This window comes from Lathyrus oleraceus, chromosome 6, assembly GCF_024323335.1.
Source record: "Lathyrus oleraceus cultivar Zhongwan6 chromosome 6, CAAS_Psat_ZW6_1.0, whole genome shotgun sequence".
NCBI lineage: Eukaryota > Viridiplantae > Streptophyta > Magnoliopsida > Fabales > Fabaceae > Lathyrus > Lathyrus oleraceus.
In genome coordinates, this window is record NC_066584.1 from 284,109,147 (window position 1) to 284,125,117 (window position 15,971).

General features: G+C 37.2%; 1 protein-coding gene across 1 annotated transcript; it reads right to left on the reverse strand.

Annotated features, from left to right (window-relative positions):
• Positions 1-1,661: 1,661 nt before the first annotated feature.
• On the reverse strand, positions 1,662-2,934 carry LOC127095196 (eukaryotic translation initiation factor 4 gamma-like). The gene is made up of 3 exons (XM_051033918.1): positions 2,513-2,934; positions 2,107-2,449; positions 1,662-1,673 (listed from the first exon to the last, which is right to left on the reverse strand). The coding sequence occupies exons 1-3, from the start codon at positions 2,932-2,934 to the stop codon at positions 1,662-1,664; spliced, it is 777 nt and encodes a 258-aa protein (XP_050889875.1).
• Between the last annotated feature and the right edge of the window lie 13,037 nt (positions 2,935-15,971).

Here is a 15,971-nt window from a genome sequence, read left to right on the forward strand (position 1 = left end):
AAGATCATTACAGATAATGGTTCTAACCTCAATAACATGATGACGAAAAAGATATGCAGGAGCTTCAAAATCGAACATCACAACTCATCATCGTATCTGTAAGACCCTAATTTTTGACCCTAAGATCCCTCATGCTATCTCATCATATGCATTGGCATTGGGATCATACCTTGGCATCCTCCTTACCCCTCAATCATTGGGTTTGTATTGGGAGAGATCACCAAGCATCATGTGATTGTATCATACTTTGTATTTTATCATTTCCTAACCAAAATACCAAAAATATGTCTTTGCATTTGCCTAACTCTTTTGTAGGTAGGGCACTTGATCACCTTTGATATATCAAGTTCATATCTAGGGTTTAAGACCCTCATTGCTAAGAGCTCAACCAAGAATGGTCCATAAAAGCTCTAGGCATCATATATGAGTCCCCATGATCTCTTCATGTTATTTTGATCAAGAATTCTTCAAGAGTTTGGAATTGGTTTGACTTGGCAACCCTAGTTCATCTGGGTATCTTGAAGGTGAGAAAAACAAGAAAAAGGGGTTTGGATTGTTTTAGAAAGTAAAAGCTTTTTCAAAAAATAAGAACACACAGAATTTTATACTGGTTCGCTTAGAAAACAAAGCTACTCCAGTCCACCCGACCAAGGTGATTTCGCCTTCAAAAAGGACTTAATCCACTAATCTTGAAAGATTATACAACCAAACATCTAAGAGAATGATATCTTAGTCCTCTCAAGTATACAGACTACGCAGAGTCACTTGAGGAACAAAAACAATTTTAGCAAAATAAATTTGTAATAGAAGGTGCTTCTAAGAGTAAGCAAGTATTACAACAAAATATTTGAGCAAGAATTTTCACGTATGAGCAACAACTCGTGAAAATTGAGAGAGAATATGAATGACTTTTTCTATGCGTTGTTGTTGTCTCTCTCAATGAGGTAGGCTTTCCTTTATATAGTAGTGAGAAGGACCGTTGGAGTGATGACAGAATATTGGTCTTTGATGAGCATTCAATGTCATTACTTCTGTGTTTCTTGCCATAACCATTTTGTCTCCCTGAATAACTTATTTCTTAAAATACTTCCTTTCCATATTGAGAAGTTATTTTCGTTACTCTTTCTGGATTTGGTTAATCTTCATCAGAGTCTTGTTATATCGGAGTCATGCGTCAGAAGGAGATTATGTTGAAGTTTCATCAGAGCTTCTCAGAGTACTAGTCTTCTAGATCATTAGAACTAAGACCAGTAGTTGTTAGAGCTTCTGGTTTCTTTTTACTATCTTGCTTTGCTCAGATTCAAAACTTATTGGGCGCACTTCTTCCTCAGATGTGTCTAATCTTCTAGCACTTTGTATCTGATCAATGTTTGTATCTGATAAAAAGATCAGAGTCCTTTGTTGCTGTTCAGAGTCCTGCACACTTAGAAAAAATTCATTAGGGTGCCATTTTTGGTTTCATCCTTTGTTATCATCAAAATCCTGGAATTCTATTGTAGAACTAATTTTGTTCTTACAATCTCCCCCTTTTTGATGATGACAAAAAAAATTTAATTCAGAGATGAAACATTTAGATAAGAGTTTTTAGATGAGATGGAAGTGAGCTCCCCCTGAGATAAGAGTTCAGAAGTTCTTACCGGACCTTACATGATATGGAGTTTCTAGCTACTCTCCTGCAAAATTCTAAGTTAAGAAGATTAGACACAATGTTTGTAGAGTTCTGATAGGAGTTAGATATGTTTTCATCAGAGCTGTTTTTAGTTCTCCCCATTTTTGTTAGAATCAAAAAGACTTCGTGAAAATGACAGAGCAAAAAGATATATAGATATATTCACAAAGCAAGTACAGAAGCCAGAAACTTAGACAACACACAAGAATGCAGAAAACAATAAGCAAATCAGAGCAACAAGCAAATCAGAAGAGCAACAAGCAAAAGGAAAAGAACACATAAGCAAGTCCTAGGTGCCTAAGGGTTTGGGGTGGAGGCATCCTCTGGAGTAGCTGGGTCAGCAGATTCTGAATGTTGACATTTATTGAGTTCTGTTGATCCAATCTGGCTCGGACTTCCTGTTGTTCTTTCTGAAGTTCTTCAAGAGTCTTTAGAACCAGAGGGACAGAAGTGGAGGACTCCCCCTGAGTCAGAGCATCCTGTTCTACCCTGGTGGCAGACTCTTCAGCTAGGCGTGCTTCAGCTTCAGCGGCAGCTTTGGCTTGTGCTTCAGATTCAGCGGCAGCAGCGGCATCAACTAGAGCTTTGGCTTCAGCTTCCTTGATCCTTTGCAGTTCTTCTTGCTTGGCTTTCTCTTCTGCTTCTTTGCGTGCTCGCTCCTCAGCTTCTCTGGCTAGGCGCTCCTGAAGTCGGATCTCAGCATCTCTGACGAAGTTGTTACGGACTTGCTCAGAGAGGCCCTTCAGCTTAAAGGCTTCAGAGGTCATCCAACTAATCACTCTGTTCCATTGAGTCCTTACAGCGGAAGGATCATCACTGATGCCAGAGTTGATGGTCAGATACTTGACCTTGTCAACTGAAGCTTCTGCAAACACCATTATTGCTTCCTCAAGGGTTGGAAGGGTGTTTTCAGGTTCAGAGGCTAGGGGTGGAGAAGTGGGAGGGCTTAGGTTGAGTGTGGGAGTTTGTGGTTCAGCGAATGTACTTGGTGGGGGTATGTCAGAGTGGGGTGGTTGTGATTCAGCGTGAATTGTTTCAGATGGTGGAGGGTCAGATGTGGTTGTGTTTGGTTCTTCTGTGGGTGATAAGGTGACTTCTGGTTCAGGTATGGATTGTGTTGGCTGTTGAGAGGCCAGAGCACGTGTTTGGAGCTGAGCCAGAGTTGGAGAGTGAGGGTCAAATGGTTCAATATCTGAGGAAATATTATAGTAGGGTGGTGATTCTGGAGAGGAAGATGAAGAGGGTGAGGTTGTTTTGTTTAGCATTTCTGCTTCCGAAAGAGGTAGAGTGGTGGTGGGCAGGTTAAATTTTTGAGAGGGTTGGTTAGATGGTATGGTGGTTGAGGGAGGAGTTTCTGAGTTAGTGTATATGGGTGTTGGTTGAGGGATAGAGGAAGAAATATTCTTAACTTGTACAGAAGGAGGGAGAGAAACAAACTTACCAGAAGATCCAGTCAGAGTTACTAGAGGTCTTGATCTAGAGGATTCTCCCAGCTTCGCTTTCTTCGCCTACTTCGCCTTCTCAGATGGTCCTCGTGGTCGCTTCATGAAGTCTGGAGGGCGTTCTGGCAGCCAGTCTAAGTTGAAGTCTGAGAACTCAACTCCTTGTTTTCGTAGATCATCTAAGTAATACATGACTACCTTTGGAGGGTCGATCTTTGAGAACAGATAGAGTTCATTTGGAATCTTTCTCTGATCTTTAAGAGCTTCCGAGGAGGTGTCCAGAGTAGGTTTGACCCTTACTTGATTCAGAATCCCCATGCTCTTCAGATTGTGGGCATTTAGAGCTCTTCCAGTGTCGATCATCACGTCTTCCATGAGTCTGAAAGTAATCAGATGATCTACGAGACCGCTTTCAATTAGAACGTCAGAGATGAGTTTGCCCAAGGGAATGTAGTTTCTGGGCTTCATGTTGTTTCTGGTATCTCTCATGGAGTCTCTGAGATACTTGAAGAGGAGTGCCGGAAGGCAGAGCTTCAGACCCTTGTGGATGCAGTACAGGATGCACTTCTGGTCTGTGTTAATGTAGTCTAAGGAGTTGGAAGCTGGGAGATGGTGGATGGTGCCCAAGATGATCTTCAGCCAGACCCGGAGGTTCTGATGTAGTTCCTTGTTCTTGGAGTGTTTGCCTTCAGTGTTCTGTTTGAAGATAGTTGGATTAATCTCATGGGACAAATATTTTTCCCTAGGATTAATGTTGTAAATTCTTCTTCCTCCATCTTTCTCCATGCCCATAAGAGCAGCAATGGACTTCTCAGTGATCACCATCTTGACTCCTAGAACATAGGAGACAATGTAGTGATCGTCAGCGTCAGCGAATCTCCAGAATTCCTTAACCAGGTTTGTGTAAACTGGACCATAGAGACGTTGGAAGTAGTTTCCCTAACCTTGATTCTTCAGTTCTTCAGTGAGGTCAACACCATTCTTTCGCACGTTTTCAAAATCCACCAGTGATTCACACAAAACTTCCAGTGATGAACTGAGTTGAACGTTGAAGACTTTGAATGCACGCTGCAGGAATTCCTTGAGGGAGAAAAGACTTTGCAAGGAGGTTAAAAGTGTTTGTGAGAGTGAAAAGTGTGCAATGTGTGAAGAGAAGAGTTTAAATACCCAAATTAGGGCGCATGCAAAACGACACACAAAACATGAGTTTAGCATAAAAACCAAGTATGCACGTTAAAGGGAGAATGATTACAGCTCATAAATGATGTCTAATCCCAACAGTCAGTACACTGCTCGAGGAGATCTCAAGATATTGTTTCTTGATTACTGCTAGACAGCTGTCTAGAAGTTCCAAGGTCAGACGCAAGGTGCTCCACGTGTTTGCTCTATCTGATCTTCAGGAATACCGAAGGGTTGGTTCCTGGAGATTTCTAACTCAGATGACTTCTAACTTGGTAGGATTATCAGAGTCAGATGTAGAATCCACTTTGTTTACATCAGAATCTTCTTTCGCTAACTTAGAGGCACATTTTATTCAGGACAATTTTGAATGTTCAGATTCTTTAAGATGAGGAGGAATCTATCTTCAGCAAGGGGTTTGGTAAAGATATCATCCCATTGATGGTCTTGTAGCGGGGTATTCGTTACCATTAGAGATATTGACTAAATCCAAGGTAAATCATACAAGTCGAGTCGCCACCGCACTTCTATTTATCCAAAGGAATGGTTAGAAAGCGAACAAAAACCTAAAAGTTTTAACAAAAACTAGTAAAAAGAAATAGAGATCTGGGTAAGGGGGTTGGTTATGCAATGGGAAGGTGTTAGGCACCCAAAACATCATAGGTACTCCTAGGGAGCCCTTTTCACATTTGTTGTAAAGGTTGTTGTTTTGTGAAATTTTGTTTGTGCAAACATGATTGAAGAGATGAGAAGAGAATGTACAAGTTTATTTACATTTTGTGTTTGAATGGATAAACCCATTGCCTACGTACCATCTTATAAAAAGATTAGGATCAAAACCTCGTAGTTCGGGGTAGAAATCTCAAAGAAGTTGGTGAATTGATTGGTCCAAAAGCCTTAAGGTCTTTTGTTATCAAAGGGAGAAAACTCAACCAAACCACAAATCCACCATGTGAGGATAGCTTCAACATGCTAATGAGGGGTTAACCCTATAATAAGCATGGAAGACTCATTGTCCATCACTAAGGATATAGGTGAGTATTATATCTACCACAAGGATAACTCAAACCTAATAGCTAAAGGTTATGAAAAATTTGATTAAGAGAGTGGCCATTGGAACCACAAAAAGACATTTGAATGGGTTATATTTAGCAATTAGAAGTATATACAAAATGGTCAAAGTTGACTTAAAAGTTCAATTCAAAATAAGTGTTATGAAAAGAAAGTTTTAAAATCAAAAGCATAAGGCTTAGGTTTCTAATGTTTGAAAACAGTAGTTAAATGTTTGCACAAAAGGTTTTGGCTTGGGTTAGAGTGGAGAGAAGAAGAAGAAGGGCTAAGTCCTAAGTAAAACAAAAAGAAGGGATAATGAAATGAACCACATTAGGAGTTCCTTTCTTGAGATCATATTGATGATCCAAGTAGCTCTCATCCTTTGGAACAAAGCAACCATAAAGCAAATATTTCAAGCAATCAATCACAAGGTCATGCTCCTAAGAATCCCTCAATGGCTTTGGCATCTCTTTCTTTAGATGAACATGGCAATGGTCCTCTAATTAAGCTCAAATGGGGGCTCCTAGCACAAAAGCACACACATCAAAAGTTCCATGAAGTAAAATAAGAATGGACCAGAGTGAGTTTAGAGATTTGGTCCTTCCAATCCATCTTCATCATTAAGATCCTTTTACTCCAATTTTGCATAAGGAAAGTCCTAGAATCTAAGTCCACTTCTCCATTTCTTTGCATAGGGGATGTCCTAGAAACTAAGTCCATTTCTTTGCATAGGTTCACAACAATCAAAACAAAACACAAGCACAATAATATATACACAATTATGTGCTCAAGTGAGCAAAAGGCAAATGGCATTAACATAAACATGTGCTCAAATGAGCAAAGGAAAAACAAATGGATAATATGTGCAAGAATAGTAAATTGCCTTAAATTAAATTGCATAAAGTAAATTGCATTAAGTAAATGTTAATTGTCAATAGTTAGTGTTAGTAGTTAGTGTGCCATAAGGCAAATTTAGCGCTATGTTAAGCAATCGTAATTGGACTTATGTAGAAGTCACAACTATCTGAGGCCGATCAATAATAATGTAGGCAACAAACACAAGTTAGGAGTCTTGATTAGTGAACCAAGTCCCAACAACTTGCCATGCCAAAAAGAAAATGAGAAATGATCTTGTATTGGTTTAAGCCTTTTGCATGATTTAAAAGACAACCTATCCTTAATGCAAAGCCATTCACTTGATCAATTGATCAAGGTGAATTAGATTTGAATCAAGGAAGGTTAAGTCCCCATAATCAATGCTAACTTTTCAACCTTCAACTCATTGATCAAAAAGAAAAAGAAGAAGAAGAAAGAGATGAATAATGGAGAATGGAAATGACAAAATAAAATGCATTAAATGGAATAAAATGTATCAATCCTCATATGTTGACCAATAACATTGAAAGTCAAGGTCAAACAATCAAAAACAGAAGTGAGATGAAGATTGGAAGTCAAGAAAAGAATAAAATATTTTTTTGGCATTTTAATATTAAAAATAAACTTGAATTGAAATATTAAAGAAAAGTCAAACTTCAAAATCACATCAAATCAACCTTGAAAGGTCCAAGTGATTTATCCTAAGTCCAGCAAGGTCAAACAAAGTTTGACAAAAAATTTCAGCATTTTTAAAAGTCAGAAACTATTTTTAATCAATTAAAAATGAATAAAAATAACCTAATTGAACTAAAATCTGAAATAAATCTCAAATCAATTCAAAAATTGATGAGAATATTTTTCATACATCCATCATCATTCAAATAGGTTAGGAAAATATTTTTGTATTTTTTGAATATCAGAAACTATTTAAAATAAATTAAAAATAACCAGAAAAGAGAAAATTCACAAAAAATATCAAATGAAAAAATAAATAAAATTAAAAATCAGAAATAAAAACTAGAATTTATTTGGGAAATTATGCAATTGGTCCCATAATTTTTGGATTAAAAATGAGAGAGATATGATTTTTTGAAATAAAATGGAATTTAAGAAATTGAAAACAGAAATTAAAAATTAGAAAAAACCAGGAGCGTCTGATGGAACTCATTAATTGACGTGGCAACATCTAATGGTCCAGGAGCGCGTTCCCACGGTAGGCCTTAGTCCACGCGTGACATAATGAATTAATGAAAGTAAACACAATGCATGGCTGAGATTAAAACGTGGGATGTACATCCAACGGTCAGCATTCAAACTGGAGAGAGGCGGCCACCGGAGCCACCTTCTTCTTCGGTGAGCCTGCAAATTCCAGCCAAACTTTCAGGTTTTCAAACCTCCATGAAAATACACGATCCTTATACCAAAATGAAGCTGGGGTGATGTACATCACCCCTGTAACCTTGAATCACACTCAAGATCTCTATAAATGGAGAAATCTGAGGTGGAAGATTCAGGTATGAAAAATGCAGATCGAGGAAAAGCAAAATTGAAGCTAGCACTAGCTTGCCTCTCAAGTGAGGACTTCAGAAAACATTAGATCCAAGCAAAAAGGTCCATGGATGAAGAGAATCGAAAAAAATTACCAATTGGAGTTCAAGCTTGAGTTCTGGTGATTTGAGCACGATGCCTTGCTTGCCTTGCTAAAACATAAGTTCTATGGGATGAATGATGAAGGTTTAGAAGCACTAGATCTGAGAATTCAACCAGATGAAGTTGAATTTCAAATCTGAAAAGAATGAGAAAAATGAGCTTGCTTCTCTAGTGATGGTTAGGGAATGATTTCAGCAGCATTTCAGGTTGAAATTGGCGTGTGAAATGGAGGGAATGAAGCATGTATTTATAGCTGAATTGGCAAGGAAAGGGTGGAATGATCCGTGTGCATAAATTTGGATACCACTTGCATGGGCTTGCATGATCATGCACAAGGCCCAAAAGCAATGCCAAATGCAAGCTGAGTTCAAATGCCAAGGGTTTGGACGTGTAATTTGCTCTGAATTGGCTTGTGCAACAAGGTTTCAACATGAATTCCACAATTGAACCTAATCATTCACCTCTTCGAAAATACCATTTAGAAAATCCAAGCATAGGCATATGGGTAATGGTTGGAAAGGTTTTTGTATAAGGAACAAATGTTATGTTGGTCAAAAACTCATTTGAAGTGTGGAAATTTATGAATTTTGGGTTTAAAGTGTGATGTGCAAAACATGCCAAGGCAAGGTTTCTAAAATTGGCCAACTTTCAAGCCCTTCTGTTTTGATGATGCAAGCTTCAAGTGAAAAAACCTTCAACATCAAAGTTGTAGATATTTTAAAGACATTCAAAATGGACTTAAATTTTGAATAATTTAGATTTTTGATCAAAGCGTTATGGGCACTTGAAGTTGGACTTCTTTGACTTTAATGCATTTGGTCAAAAAGGACCTATAATGTCTTGCATAATCACATGTATTTTCTTTGAGATTTTGAAATTTTGTTCAACATAACATTTGAAGTAAGTATCTTAAGCTTTCCAATGCATTTGATCCCACCTCAAAATGATAAAAAATGAATGAGTTATGTCCTTGGGAAGTTGATCCAAAATTAGGGTTTCAGTCAAAATGACCTGTAATGTATTGGACTAGAAGATGGTTTTCCAAGCTTCAAATCGAATTTTGATGAACATGAAAGTTGTTCATATTGTCCTTAAGAACATTGTTTCGTTTGGAACCATCTCCATTTGACCAACACATAAAAAGTTAGGTCTCAGTGTATTTCAAAAATAGTCAGATGATTTGACTGATCAACTTTTCAAGTCTACAACTCATATCTTGATGAATTGATGATTGAGGACACTCAAATAAGTTCAAATATGCATGAAATAATGAATTAAAGAACTCCCCTTGATTGTATTTGACCATGGGCTGAGGTTGCTTCATGAGCAAGGCATTGTGGTGCATAGATGAATTAGGGCTTCTCTGGGGAACAAACCTCAAACCCTTTGACTTGATTTGAGATACTAGAGAGGCATATTTGATGGATGAGAGCCCTGGGAACCATTACCATGCTTGCTTTCATCTCCTCTTGACCAATGTCTTTGTACCAATGATCTCCTAGAAGCTTTTGACCTTGTGATTGTTCAAGCTACAAACAAAAGATGTTAGTGACATATTTTTGTGCTTTTGGTCAGTAAGCAAAATGAGAAAAGCAATGATATACAATTCAAACATGCTTGGTGATCTCAAACCACTTACAAGGAGTCCCACCCAAAGGCAAGGGGAACCAAGATGCTTAAAGATCCTTGAGGCTATGCAAATGCAATGTTATGATGCCATGAGGGGTCTTAGGGACTAAATTGGGGTCTTACAGGTCTTTATCAATTAATTTCAATATTACTAGCCCTTTCTGAACATAGTCTCTATTGAAATGATGTTTTATTTCTATGTGCTTAGCTCTGGAGTGCAAAATAGGATTCTTGCTTAAACAAATGGCAGCAGTATTGTCACAAAAGATAGGAATGTTACTCTCAAATATTTGAAGATCCTCTAGTTGATTCTTCATCTAGAGCATCTGGGTAGTGCACAGTGATGCTGAAATGTATTCTGCTTTTGCAGTAGACAGGGCTATGGTTGATTGTCTTTTGCTGGCCCAGGATATCAGATTCTTTCCCAAGAGCTGACAATATCCAGATGTACTTTTTCGTTCCATTCTGTCTCCTGCGTAATCTGCATCACAAAAACCAGATAGTTTATACTCTGATGTTTTCTCATACATCAGGCCCAGGTTAGGAGTTCCTTTCAGATATCTGAGTATTCTCTTAACTGCTGTTAAATGAGATTCTCTAGGATCTAATTGGAATCTGGCACAGAGACAAACACTAAATAGAATATCAGGACGTGTAGCAGTCAGATAGAAAAGAGAGCCTATCATACCATGATAGAGCTTCTGACAAACCTTTTGACTAACTTCTTTGTTTTCAAGAATGCAAGTTGGATGCATGGGTGTCTTAGCAGGTTTGCATTCAGCCATTTCAAATTTCTTCAGAATGTCTTTTATGTATTTACTTTGATGAACGTAGGTGGCTTCTGAAGCTTGATTAATTTGAATTCCTAGAAAGAACTTTAGTTCTTGCATTAAGCTCATTTCGAATTCTGTCTGCATTAGCTCAGAGAATTCTTGACATACAAAGGCGTTAGCTGAACCAAAAATGATATCATCAACGTATATCTGGCATATCATGAAATCATTATCAATGTTTTTACAGAAGAGTGTAGAGTCAACTTTCCCTCTGATAAAATCATGTTCCAGAAGAAAATTACTTAATCTTTCATACCAAGCTCTGGGAGCTTGTTTTAGTCCATATAAAGATTTTTTAAGTTTAAAAACATGTTCTGGACAATTTGAATTTTCAAAACCTGGAGGTTGGTTGACATACACTTCTTTTGATATATAACCATTAAGAAATGCGCTCTTGACATCCATTTGATACAGTTTGATAGAATGATTTACAGCGAATGAGGCAAGTAAGCGAATAGATTCTAACATGGCGACTGGGGCAAAGGTTTCATTGTAGTCAATGCCTTCTTGTTGGCTGTAACCTTGAGCCACCAGCCGAGCTTTATTTCTGATAACTTCTCTTTTCTCATTCAGCTTGTTTCTGAACACCCATTTGGTTCCGATAATATGAGTGCCTTTAGGTTTAGGAACAAGATCCCAGACGTCATTCTTTGTGAATTGATCTAGCTCTTCTTGCATGGCTAGAACCCAGTCGCTATCTTGAAGTGCCTCATCACAGGAAGTAGGCTCGATCAGAGATACTAGTCCCAGAGGAGTTTCTCAACTAGCTTTGACTTTTTAGGGTCAAGCTTATCATCAAATTTGACATGAATTGATTCTTCCATAATTTTGGTTTATGTATTGTATACTCTATAGCCTTTAGAGCGTTTTGAGTATCCTAACATAATACCTTTTTGTGCTTTTGAATCAAACTTGTTCAGATGTTCTTTAGTATTTAGAATAAAGTAAGAACATCCAAAAGGATGAAAATAAGAAATGTTGGGTTTTCTTCCTTTACACAGTTCATAGGGAGTCTTCTCCAGAATAGGTCTTATGGAGATTCTATTCTGAATATAACATGTTGTATTTACTGCTTCAGCCCAAAAGTGCTTAGCCACATTTGTTTCATTGATCATGGTTCTGGCCATCTCTTGGAGTGTCCTATTCTTCCACTCTACAACTCCATTTTGTTGTGGAGTTCTAGGGCAGGAGAAATCATGGGATATTCCATTAGAGTCAAATAATTCCTTAAAAAATTTATTGTCGAATTCCCCACCATGATCACTTCTGACTCTGATGATTTTAGAGTCAAATTCATTTTGCACTTTGGAACAGAAGCTAGTGAATACAGAGTGAGACTCACTCTTGTGCTTTAAGAATTTTACCCATGTCCAGCGACTAAATTCATCAACAATAACTAGTCCAGATTTCTTTCGATTGACTGATGTTGTTTTCACAGGACCAAATAAACCAAAGTGAAGAAGTTCCAGAGGCTAAGAGGTAGAAACAATATTTTTCTTTTTAAAAGATGATTTTGAAAATTTTCCTTTCTGACATGCTTCACATAGAGCATCTGAAGAGAACTTCAGCTTAGGTAGACCTCTAACTAACTCAAGTTTATTTAGCTGAGATAATTTTCTCATGCTAATGTGGCCCAAGCGTCTATGCCATACCCATTGCTCTTCATGAACAGACATTAAACACTTTACATTTTGTTCTTTTAAATTCGAAAGATTTATTTTATAAGTATTGTTTTTCCTCTTGCCAATGAATAGGACAAATCCATTGTTTTGATTTATGGCTTTACATGTTTTTTGATTAAAGATTACATCATACCCGTTATCACTTAATTGACTTATTGATAACAGATTATGCATTAATCCTTCTACATAGAGAACACCAGATATAGAGGGAAGAGTACCATTACCAATAGTTCCGGAGCCTTTGACCCTTCCTTTCTGATCTCCTCCGAAGCCTACGAATCCAGCATCTTTAAGTTCCAAGTTTTGGAACATATACTTTCTTCCCGTCATGTGTAGCGAGCATCTAGAGTCCAGGTACCATGACTGGTGTTTTAACTCTTCTACATAAGATATCTGCAACATAAACAATCTTATCCTTTGGTACCCAGAATCTTTTGGGTCCTTTATAATTAGTTTTCCCAGAGTTTCTTAACACTTTGGGTTTTCTAGCATTATTAAATCGTTGTGCTTGTGTATGTGTATAGTGATCTGAAAATGGAGATTTAGGTTGGTCATTAGTAGAAGTTTTATCTTCACTAGGATCATACCCAATTCCTCTTCTATTATTCTGACTGACCCCATAAATCATGGATGCCATTCTGCTTCTCTCTATCCCATTTTTCAGAAACTTTTGAAAAGATTTTTCATATTCATAAATTATTGTGTTTGAAGTTTGTGGAGCTTGAGATAACGCTTCTTCAAGTTTTGAGCAATTTTTCTTTGTTGAATCTCTTTCAAATATCAAGGTTTTGTTTTCATCTTTTAGTTCTAAAATTCTTATCTCAAGTTTACCACATTCTTCTAGAGTTTCTTCAAGCACACCTTTTACAGCCTTAAATTTTTGTTTGAGTTTCTGATATGAGTTTAGAGTTTCAGATAGGCATGATTCTAGGTCAGATTGAGAAAGTTCAGAAAATACCTCTTCGGATTCAGATTCTTCATCTGAAGTATTCTTGGAGGTGGTAGCCATGAGTGCCACATTTGCCTGTTCATCAGAGTCTGATTCTGATGAGTCAGATTCACTGTCGTCCCGGGTAGCCATCAGTCCCTTTTTGGTTCGGAAGGAATTTTTCTTGAAGTTCTCTTTTCTGGAACTGTCTTTCTTCAACTTGGGACATTCGTTTTTGTAATAACCTATTTCCTTACATTCATAACACGTAACATCTTTGTATCTTGGTTTTCGGAAGTTATTATTCCTTTTGAGATTTACCTTTTGAGATTGATTCTGATCGATCTCCTTTGGATCTTGGTTTTCGGAAGTTATTATTCCTTTTTCTCCAGAGTTGTTTTACTCTTCTATTCATAAGGGATAATTCTTCCTCATCGTCAGAATCTTCTTTTTCAGAGTCATCAATGTCTTCTTCTTCGGCCTGGAAGGCTTTGTTTCTGTCAGACTTGCGCCTTTCCGATCTGGGGCTCATCTTCCTCCAGTTCTATCTCATGACTTTTGAGTGAACTGACAAGTTCTTCAAGGCTGATGTTGTTCAGATCCTTTGATAGCTTTAAGGTTGTGACCATGGGTCTACACTTCTTTGGCAAGCTTCTGACTATCTTTTTGACATGGTCCGCAGTTGTATATCCTTTATCTAGCACTTTGAGACCTGCAATTAGAGTTTGAAATCTAGAAAACATTACCTCTACAGCTTCATCATCCTCCATTTTGAAGGCTTCATATTTCTGGATTAGAGCCAGAGTCTTTGTTTCTTTGACTTGAGAGTTTCCTTCATGAGTCATCCTCAGGGAGTCAAGTATTTCTTTAGTTGTTTCCCTGTTGGTGATTTTTTCATACTCATTATAGGATATGGCATTGAGAAGTATTGTTCTGGCTTTGTGATGATTCTTGAATTCACGCTTCTGATCATCTGTCATTTTGCTTCTGGGAATGACAACTCCAGCATCTGTTACAGGTGGTATGTATCCAACTGTGACAATGTCCCAGAGATCAGCGTCGTAGCCCAGAAAGAAACTTTCAATTCTATCTTTCCAGTAATCGAATTTCTCTCCATCAAAGACTGGAGGCTTAGCGTTGTAACTATCTCTTTCATTGGTGTTTGCCATAGTTTTTCTCGTTCTGGATCTCTCTACACTGTTAAGTGTTTGATTAGAAAATCAATAACAGAGCCGAAGCTCTGATACCAACTAGAGGTGAGAAAAACAAGAAAGGGGGGTTTGAATTGTTTTAGAAAATAAAAGCTTTTTCAAAAAATAAGAACACATAGAATTTTATACTCGTTCGCTTAGAAAACAAAGCTACTCCATCCACCCGGCCAAGGTGATTTCGCCTTCAAAAAGGACTTAATCCACTAATCTTGAAAGATTATACAACCAAACGTCTAAGAGAATGATCTCTTAGTCCTCTCAAGTATACAGACTACGCATAGTCACTAGAGGAACAAAAACAATTTTAGCAAAATAAATTTGTAATAGAAGGTGCTTCTAAGAGTAAGCAAGTATTACAACAAAATATTTGAGCAAGAGTTTTCACGTATGAGCAGCAACTCGTGAAAATTGAGAGAGAATATGAATGACTTTTTCTATGCGTTGTTGTTGTCTCTCTCAATGAGGTAGGCTGACCTTTATATAGTAGTAAGAAGGACCGTTGGAGTGATGACAAAATATTGGTCTTTGATGAGCATTCAATGTCATTACTTCTGTGTTTCTTTCCATAACCATTTTGTCTCCCTGAATAACTTCTTTCTTAAAATACTTCCTTTCCATATTGAGAAGTTTTTTCCGTTACTCTTTTTGGATTTGGTGAATCTTCATCAGAGTCTTGTTATATCAAAGTCATGCGTCAGAAGGAGATTATGTTGAAGTTTCATCAGAGCTTCTCAGAGTACTAGTCTTCTAGACCATCAAAACTAAGACCAGTAGTTGTTAGAGCTTCTGGTTTCTTTTTACTGTCTCGCTTTGCTCAGATTCAGAAATTCTTGGGCGCACTTCTTCCTCAGATGCGTCTGATCTTCTAGCACTTTGTATCTGATCAATGTTTGTATCTGATAAAAAGATCAGAGTCCTTTGTTGCTATTCAGAGTCCTGCACACTTAGAAAAAATTCGTTAGGGTTCCATTTTTGGTTTCATCCTTTGTTATCATCAAAATCCTGGAGTTCTATTGTAGAACTAATTTTGTTCTTACATATCTTGTGTAACTTCCTCACCAATTTATCAAATATTCCAAGGTACACTTCAAATTTTATCATCTTATGCATATATGATCTTCCATGAGTCCAAAAAGTCAAGAGAATTTCAAGTTATCAAGGTGGTTGATGGTGTTTGACCAGAGGAATTCATCTGATCAAAACTGGGGTCCCCTAGACCCTATCTCCTACAATTTTCACCATATGAAAATTATTCCAAGTACAACGTTACTCTAAATTACATTCCAAACAAATTTCATGTTGAGGTATATAGCTAGTTTTTCTTGTAAAGTTATTTTTTATGTTAAACGATTATAGGTCATTTTGGCTAAACCCTAATTTGGAGGTCACCTTCCCAAGGCCATAACTTGCACAATTTTTATGAGATGAAAGATTTACAAGTTGCGCAATCTAATTAAAGGTGTCTACTTCAACTTTTATTTTTGTAGGAAGAGCTAAATCAACTTTTATGAGCATGTGATATGAGGATACATTATAGGTCATTTTGGACCAATACCATTGAAGAAGTCATTTTCCACAACTTCAAAAATGCATAACTCATTCATCCCAAATCCAAATGAGGTCAAATTTATGATTATTTTGAAGTTTTTTTTAAAGAGCTAAAACTTTTATGAATACACGTTTCTCAGTTCAAGCTCACATAAAAATTTATCCAAGGTGGAATAATTGAACATATGGCTGACACTTAGAAATTTTTTTGACATGTTGAAATTTCCAAACTTCCACCTCAAAATGCATCATGATAAAAGCTTCAAATGGA